Genomic DNA, 9,727 nt, shown 5'->3' on the forward strand with positions numbered 1-9,727 from the left:
TGTGTGGTCAGAGTGTACATTCTTTAGCACTAGACATGTCCTTTATCCCTCTTTGCAGTCTTCCTACAGCTAGCTGAAAAACATACAATTATATTTATATCAAGATTGCTTGCTCTTTCCATCTTCTTCCTCAGTATCTGTGTTTATTCTACTGTGTTCAGGATTTGTGTATTTAACTATTACTACCTGGCTTCACATCACCAGACTGATGCTTATAGCCTTCTTTTCAGTGGCATGTTATTTTGCCGTTTGACTCCTCCTTTATGTCTTAATTTCTTGGGTTTGACCCACATGGATTCATCCATCTCTCACCAAAATACACAGCCAACTGCTTACACATCTATTATGGGTTCCATGAAAGTTTTATCCTTTATTGCAGATGGGTTCTATATATTTTATCCTATGTTGGTGGTAATTCTCTGCATTGCTACGTATTTTAGCTTGGGAACTCGTTGTTTGAATCTACATGGTTTCCAGCGGTTCATGGGAGATAATGATATGACATCAGACTTAGTTGATGAAGGAAAAGAGACGAGAGAAGAGAAAAAGGCAACGGCAAGAAGAAGGTGAAATAGAAGAAGAGAATGGAAAGAGCGTTATGGACACAGTAGAGAAGATTCCACTAGAAACAGAAATGTTCATATTGACCCGAAAGAATCAAACTTCTCAGAAATGAGTACCAATCGATCAACATCTAAATATACCAGGGCTAATAACAGGACTGAAAGGGACCTGAATGCAGAACCTTTGGATTTTAATGCAGAAACGTTCACTGATAACCCTCTTGAATCTGAATCAGGAAGATATCAGCCTGCTGGACGATACCTCTCAATGTCTCGCAGCAGAATATTTGATGATGTTTAAAGTCTGTAGGAATTTATGGAGTAGCTAACCAAGATCAACAAACAAGTTCAGTCTTTATGAACATCTGTATGCTCTAGAATTAACTACTGAATTCCCAGTGAAAAGTGTCAGGATAAAAAAGGCATGAACAATTAATCAGATCTTAGTGATAATGGCTTATTATTCATTGAATATCATCTTTATTTCTAATAGGATTTGTTTTCATACCATTCCTGAAATGTCTGTCTTAGAAGTACAGTTACAATGGAAGGATTTAATTCAGGATAAAGATTAATATATGTTGAAAACAAGTAGTTCAGTTTTGTTTCAGAGTATTTTTTCAGGAAAAATTGTTTCAAAGGTTCAAGGAAGCCATAGTTATAACTGAATAATATTAGAGTTCTATTATTGTGATTTACATATTCTTCTAAAAATATGTCGATCCTTTATTTCCCAAAGAGATGGAGACCTCAATAATAACCATATTTACAAAACCCATGTCTTAAAACAAGGCTTACTTACCAGACATAACTGAATGTAGAAAGCCCTTTTTCACACTGTATGCAAATTAGTTAGGTTTTTTGCATGTATATTTAAGACTGTACTTCAACTAGTGTTTGTATCTTCAGCATGTGTAGTTTAATCAGGTGGTGAATTATTCTTTTCAGTCTTTGGTGGTATCTGGAAGTTGTCTTATGCTTTTGGTATTGCTTTGTAAAAGATTTTCATTTCAGAGAGGAATGTTCGCCTTTACCATTTAGCATAGTGATTTAAGTGTTGATCATTCCATTCAAGGAGAGTCATAATTTTTAATGGTAAACAGTGAGGTTTTGGTGGCTCAGACGGTAAAGCATCTGCCTACAATGTGAGAGACCCGGGTTCAATCCCTGGGTTGGGAACATCCCCTTGGAGAAGGAAATGGCAACCCACTCCAGTACTTTTGCCTGGAGAATCCCATGGATGGAGGAGCCTGGTGGGCTACAGTCCATGGGGTCGCAAAGAGTCGGACACAACTGAGCTACTTGCCTTTAATATATCTAACATTCTATAGAAGAATACTATGCAGCAATTAAAAAGAATTAGTTATCTATATGCTGTAAACTTGCATGTGTGTGTATATGTGAAGAAAGCAAATTATAAGCAGAAAATGATTCTATAGATACAGTTTTTTAATCTATGCAAGTAAAATAGATTGTGGAAAGGCAGAAGTCTGACAGGTTTAGAGCAAAGTGGGAAGAAAAAGACTTTGACTTTTTACTTACATATATGTTTATATTGTTTTGATAATAAGCATATATCACTTTCAAAATTCTCTAATTTTTAAAATAAGCATTCTCAGAAAATTCCAGGAAACTGTAAAGAAAAATCACCCCCCTGTATTCCACTTGTCAGAGATAAACAGCCGTAACATTTTTGTGCACATTTTGCAGGCCTCTAAGCACAGGCATATGCGCATATTTTTGTTTCATGTACACTAGCTTATTGCTCTGCAGCTTACTTATCAGTATCATTCCTTGTATCTTTCCTACATCAAAAATACTTAACTGTATATTTTATTTTAATGACTAAATTATATTCTATTACGTGGAGTACACAGATTTCATTATTTTTTTAACAGCTCTCCTATATAATGTGTACTTAGTTGGTCAGTCATGTCCGACTCTTTGCGACCCCATGGACTGCAGCCGGCCAGGCTCCTCTGTCCATGGGGATTCTCTAGGCAAGAATACTGGAGATGGTTGCCATTCCCTTCTCCAGGGGATCTTCCCAACCCAGGGATTGAACCCAGGTCTCCCACTTTGCAGGCAGATTCTTTATCATCTGAGCCACCAGGGAAGCCTCTCCTATAAAATAGGTTTATTTATATATAACATGAGGTAACCATTAGACCATTTCTTTTGAGTAATACTTTGATAAATAGCATGTTACTTCTTTTCTCAGTTGTGTGATTATTTCCTTAGGATAAATTCCTTGAAAAAGATAACTAGTTCAGAGTCTGTGTGATAATGCTCTTTTCTTTTCAACCTCACCAGCACTAGGCTTTATTAATATTTTTATTTAATGGCTATCTAATATGGTTTTTCCAGTAATCATGTATGGATGTGAGAGTTGAACTATAAAGAAAGTTGAGCGCCGAAGAATTGATGCTTTTGAACTGTGGTGTTGGAGAAGACTCTTGAGAGTCCCTTGGACTGCAAGGAGATCCAACCAGTCCATCCTAAAGGAGATCAGTCCTGAATATTCATTGGAAGGACTGATGCTGAAGCTGAAACTCCAGTACTTTGGCCACCTAATGCAAAGAACTGACTCATTTGAAAAGACCCTGATGCTGGGAAAGATTGAAGGTGGAAGGAGAAGGGGACGACAGAGTATGAGGTGGTTGGATTGCATCACCAACTCAATGGACATGAGTTTGAGTAAACTCCAGGAGTTGGTGATGGACAGAGAAGAGTGATGTGCTGCATTCCATGGGGCTGCAAAGAGTTGGACACGACTGAGCAACTGAACTGACTGACTGATATGGAGAAAAAGATGATTTATTTTTATGTATTTTTTCTTACAGGCAGTGTCTAGTTTGTATTTTCCTCTTTTCCTCGTGCTGATATAGCTTTAATTAAAGATAATGTATTAATTCATTTATATTCTAAAGATATAAATAGATTATTTATTGTTGAAGCAAAATTAAATTTCTCTGTATGTCCTATCTCTGTTTTCAAAAGTTGTGGAAGCATTTTTCTTGAATGACGTAACTGAACAGTATTTAGAAGTTGAACTTTGTCCGTAAGTATAAAAATACTTTTTCTAACTCATTACTATATATTTTGAACACATTATTTTCTAATTATCATGTAGATTAATAAAGCTCACTAATCCTATGGAATGCTAGTCTGAATTTATCTGAATTATATATAATTCTTTGTTTTCAAGTAGATGTGTAATGTAGAATGTTTTAGAAAATATTACATTGATACTATTTTTAATTCACTAATGTAGTTGTTTCCTAATAAATTAGAAGGTTGTTTTGCAAAATGAAAAATTCTTATAAAACTCATTATTTACACTGTAAATTTGCATTATTATATATTAACTATTTGGAAAGAAAGAGGCATATAGATGTAATGAATTGAACTACTTTATGAAAATGATTATGAAAATGATGATTACTTTATGAAATGACTTTTAGGAGATTCTTTTAATAAGTAGGTAAATTTTAATCTTATATATTACATAACTATGTGTTCATGTATTCCTCCTTTATTCATCATTCATTTACTGAGTATATACTATGTCACTTTGTGTGCCACAGATTAAAACTAAATCACACGTGGCTTTTCCTAGACTCAAGAAAAATATTAACCATGGACTCTCTCTCTACAAATTTAACTGGTCCTTGGGAACTGTCTACCTGTTTGGCAGTTTTATTTGCTCTAGATGTCAAAAAGTAAATTTATGCCTACCTGTTATCTAAATTGTAAGAAAAGTTAATATTTAGAAATGAAATATTTATTTATACACCATTACTATTTTTAAAGACATTTCAGTACTCCTCAGCAAGGGTTATCTTGCAGTCTTTGTCCTTTGTAGACTAAGCAGAGTCCCAAACAATTGATTTAAATGAGATTTTGGATACAATTTTCTTTTACTTTGATTTCTTACTAATTTACTTAGATTTCTTGCTAATGTAGCTGTTTACAATTATAGTTTTTCAGAAGTTACTATATATCTTTGTTACCCTTCAAATAACATGTCAAAAACTTTTGAGAAATATGATTAATTATCATAAACTATAATGTGAAGTAAGAAAATTTCCCCATATGCATCAGAAAGCTAAGGCAAATAGGTTATAACTTATATGGAAGGTTAGTCAAGAACTTGGATCTGCTAGAATTCTTAAGCTACATCGTTAGCTTAAATTTGTCAGATAGTATCAGTTTATTTTCATAAATGATGACTTAGCACAAAATACATTGAATAGATTATCTTTTGTTAGAAAATTATTCAATAACCATTGTGTATAAAATTAATTCTAAAAGTCAGTTTTAGATACATTAGGACAGTTAATAATCAACAATCTTGGTTTTGCTTCAGGCAAGCAACTCCTATGACAGTTAACCTCTAGGAAAGCAATTTGAATATGTTTGAATTTGTAAGACCTTTTATTGCTCTTAAGATATTCGTATGGTTGCATAATAACAATAAAAATAAGCAGAGAACTTTTAAATGGAAAAGAATACTTGTTTGTCTTAGACTCATTTCTTGAAGGAAATCCTTCCGGAAAACTCTTATAGACCATCTGTGCCAAATGTTAGATACAGTCTTTTACAAGATAGTAAATTTGCTTCATGTAGCTATTTGAAATCCTTTGATTCTTACTGACAGGGATAATCCCAATTATGTTCTCCTATTAGAATTTTCTTGTGGGGATATGTTGTGCTTCTTTTTTAAAATGGACATCAGTGTCAGAACTAATGGTAGAAAGCAGGAAAACACAACAGGCAGATGGGATGAGGGCAATTGTACTAGGAAATAGTTACAAATTAAAGTCTTCAGCCTGTTAGGTAGTTTTAGACAACCTATATTTTATTTCCTATCTCCTTAATGAGCTTCAAGACAGTTTTCTTATAGAAATAACGTTTTAAAAAGTTGTGGGATTTTGACCTGGAAACTGGTGCCAGCTTCCCTTAGGATACTTTAATTTTCAAAATAAGTTTCTAATGAACTCCAAATATCCCACCCATTTTTCATACTGTGTATTGTCTAACCAATTGAAATATTTCATATTTCTTATTTAAATAATATAAGGAAGAATCTGAACGTGTGTAACTTTATGCATTTGATGGCACTTGCCTGGGAAATACGGAGAAGGCAATGGCACCCCACTCCAGTACTCTTGCCTGGAAAATCCCATGGACAGAGGAGCCTGGTAGGTTGCAGTCCATGGGGTCGCAAAGAGTCGGACACGACTGAGCAACTTACATTTCACTTTTCACTTTCATGCATTGGAGAAGGAAATGGCAACCCACTCCAGTGTTCTTCCCTGGAGAACCCCAGGGACGGGGGAGCCTGGTGGGCTGCCGTCTATGGGGTCGCACAGAGTCGGACATGACTGAAGTGACTTAGCAGCAGCAGCAGCCTGGAAAATAAGTCATTTCTAAGTAACTGAACATGCTGGCTTTCCCTGTAATTATCTAGTATGCATATTGTGTCCTTTAATTATTTGGAAACTTAGTCACAAGCATGCACATGGAGGAGGTCATGGCAACCAACTCCAGTATTCTTGCCTGGAGAATCCCACAGACAGAGGAGCCTGGCAGGCTACAGTCCATGGGGTCACATAGAGTCGGACGTGACGGAAGCAACTTAGCATGTGCACACACACGTGGAGATGTGAAAGATAGTGAAGAAAATAATGATCATTTCAAACACTCATGAAGAATTTTAATTTTTACAGCCATGGACAGCATTTGGTGCTTTTACTCTCTGGAAGAAGAAATGTGTGGAAAGTAAGTAAATGAAAATATGAGACAAAATCCGTAAGTGTACAGGGTATATTGTTACTGTTGTTCAGTTGCTCAGTCATATCCGACTCATGTTCATGGGTTGTTCACGTGACCCCCACGAACTACAACCCACCAGGCTTCTTTGTCTATGGGATTTCCCAGGCAAGAAAACTGAAGTGGGTTGCCATTTTCTTCTCCAGTTTAAAGTATAAATATGAATATACCTTTTTGTGTTTCACATGTTGTTTCTGTAGCAAGGACTTGATCTGTCATTCAGAGTGTCCAGAGGAGAAACAAAATGGGAAGGCAGTGCTTCTATTCCTTGGAGTTATTTTCCACCAAATGTGACAAAATTCAATTCATTTGCAATTCATGGATCAAAAGATGAAAGAAGCTATGAAGCTCTTTACCCTGTACCTCAACATGAGCTGCAGCAAGGACAAAAACCTGATTTGTAAGTAGAAAATAAATGAAAATATGTCCCAATTGTAAGAGTTTTTTTTTTTTAATTAATTTGTGATAGGGTAGCAGTAACATTTTTTGGTCAAAGAAGACACATAAAAGCATAGTCTTATACGTGTCTCTCCATTGCTGTCAGTAGAGCACTTAGATTTCCACAGTAGTGTGAGAAGAATCTTCTTAGTGAGTACTATAGCAATTAGTATTGAAGTATAGTTGCAAACTTATTGATGATCCCTTTCAGAGGTAAATGACCAGAGGCATCTATATTTCCTGGTGTGAGCAGTGGGTTAATAAATCTTTTCTGCTGCTGCTGAAGAATCTGACCTTAAGTTAACTCTCTAGTTCTCTTCTCCTGGTCACCTCACGAGGATAAAAACGTCAGCTGTATTTCTAGGCAGTATAGATGGGGACAGCAGGGCTTAGGGATTTCACTTTAACAGTAGTGTACCCTGAGGGGACCCTGGAAGCTACTCCTAGAGAGTTACGACAAGAAATACTGTCTCCCGTGGGGCAGCAGGCATACACGCCAAGGAGTCACCTGCAAAATTTCCATTTAAGTCTGATCTCTTTGCACCTGAAGCCGTCACTTAAGGAGAATGTAGCCCCAGCCAGTCTTATGAATGCTTCATCAGATCAGATCAGATCAGATCAGTCGCTCAGTCGTGTCCGACTCTTTGCGACCCCATGAATCGCAGCACGCCAGGCTTCCCTGTCCATCACCAACTCCTGGAGTTCACTGAGACTCACGTCCATCGAGTCAGTGATGCCATCCAGCCATCTCATCCTCTGTCGTCCCCTTCTCCTCCTGCCCCCAATCCCTCCCAGCATCAGGGTCTTTTCCAATGAGTCAACTCTTCGCATGAGGTGGCCAAAGTACTGGAGTTTCAGCTTTGAATGCTTCATGGACTGCTGCAAACACTACCCGCTTAGAGGAAGGAAAACCAGACACTGTCCTGGGGCAACCTGAGAGTACTCAAGTGGCCCTTGAGAGTCCCGCTCTATTGAGTGTACTCAAGTGGCCAAGGTAGCCTAGTGAGTCTGCATGTTTAGAAAAGCCTAATAGAGACAGCCTCGTGGGCTTTGCACCATGGTAGACTGATTTCCCTACCTTTTTACCCTTGGCAAGTGCTGCACTGTCTCCCTTGCCCTTCCTGTCATGCTCTTACGCTGCTCTACTTGGATTTTTATCTCTTCACACCTGTTCCTTTATTCTGCCTGACATATTTTCCGCTTTCCCCCTTGCTTTTCTCCCAGGTCCTGACCCTTTCTAACCAGCCTCTTTCTCCCTTCCTTTCTCTTATCCTTCGATGTTTCCTTAGCTGCTTAATCTGGATTGACAGTTGTGACTAAAACTGGTTCAATTGGTCAGGTGGGCAGAGTGGGACAGGAATCTAGATGCCACTCACTCAGGGCTTTCTTATCAAGATGGCTTGTTTCTCTGGCTTCTCACACGCTAATGCACTTCTGTATTTGGGCTTCTTCTTTATAGGTTATTGGATGCTTACTCTGGGTAAAAGTGTGATTATGCTGTCGGCTAGCGCAGAGGGATTTCCTTCAGAGCTGAGTTCCACTGCAGCATGTGAGCTAAACCTGTCTCTTCTTTGCATGCTCAGTCACTTCAGTCATGTCCAACTCTCTGTGACCCTGTGGACTGTAACCCACCAGGTTCCTCTATCCGTGGGATTCTCCAGGCAAGAATACTGGAGTGGGTTGCTGTGCCCTCCTCCAAGGGATTTTCCTGATCCAGGGATCGAACCCCATCTCTTACATCTCCTGCATTGGCAGGTGGATTCTTTACCACCAGCGCCACCTGGGAAGCCCATCTCTCATTGCTAAGTCGCTTCAGTCGTGTCCGACTCTGTGCAACCCCGTAGACGGCAGCCCACCAGGCTCCGCCGTCCCTAGGATTCTCCAGGCAAGAACGCTGGAGTGGGTTGCCATTTCCTTCTCCAATTCTCTCCTTATTAGGCCACAGTAAAAAGCTAATAGTTAAATGATAGTAAATCCTAGTAGTTAAATGATTTTCCTAGAAAGAGAAAGAATTAGATTTAACTCTCTTTTACATAAATCTGCCTTGCTTTGGCAAAGGAGTCTATCCTTTAATCTGTTGAGCTGAAACTTTTTAAAAACAATTGTTTGTATAACTGATATAAATCCTATCAGAGTTTGAATATGAAAATATCTGTGAGAATATAACATGATTTGTTTAAGACTAGATGAAATGAGTCAGGTTTTGACAGTTGATTTTTATTTCTCCCTTCATCTGTGAGGGAGCTATTTGCAGAATTGAAAGGAGAGTGCTTTGAGATACAGGTGAATATTTTCAGAGCTGAATGTTTGATGGCTAGAGTAAGGAAACTATATGTGTGAATACATCTTACCTTTGAGGTTCTTAAAACAGAATGTTGTCCTATAATAGATATGACAAAATAAATAGCTTCTCAGGACAAATTTTTCACAAGTATATAATTCATTTCAATTCTGACTATCTTTTTCTTTGCATGTAGCCATCGTCTGGATTACTTCAAGCCTTTCAGTTTTAACACACTGCTTGGAGAAAAGTGGAACCAACCAGAATCAGACCTGTGGCTAATAGAGAAACCTGATGTGTAGGAGTATAGTAGATGACTGTATCAATCATTTCTTCTCTATACCCTTTAATAATAATAATCTCTTTCAAGATATCATGAACACATTTCAACAATAAATATTTTATGGAGGTCAGTGAAAATAGAGTATTTCTGGGGTAAATTGTGTATGAATTAACAGGAGAGTAGAAAGTTCAGATATGATTTTAACTGTAAAGTGAAAATGTTTCTCAGTCACTTTGTCCAGGAGCCATCATGTCAAGGTTCTACCATCTGCCTTGTGTCACCATCACCCCCAAATATCCCTGACTCTGTCAGCCAAAATCATTATTT

At 37.7% G+C, this 9,727-nt stretch overlaps 1 protein-coding gene across 1 annotated transcript; it reads left to right on the forward strand.

Moving 5' to 3' along the window:
* Window positions 1-3,529: 3,529 nt before the first annotated feature.
* LOC113888626 (UPF0462 protein C4orf33-like) lies at window positions 3,530-9,525 on the forward strand (the record flags this gene model as incomplete). Its single annotated transcript, XM_027535668.1, has 4 exons — window positions 3,530-3,624; window positions 6,296-6,347; window positions 6,599-6,798; window positions 9,314-9,525. Coding segments are annotated over 4 exons (453 nt in total), but the record flags the coding sequence as incomplete, so codon positions are not given.
* Window positions 9,526-9,727: the final 202 nt, after the last annotated feature.

The sequence above is a fragment of the Bos indicus x Bos taurus genome, unplaced genomic scaffold (assembly GCF_003369695.1).
Source record: "Bos indicus x Bos taurus breed Angus x Brahman F1 hybrid unplaced genomic scaffold, Bos_hybrid_MaternalHap_v2.0 tig00000260_arrow_arrow_obj, whole genome shotgun sequence".
NCBI lineage: Eukaryota > Metazoa > Chordata > Mammalia > Artiodactyla > Bovidae > Bos > Bos indicus x Bos taurus.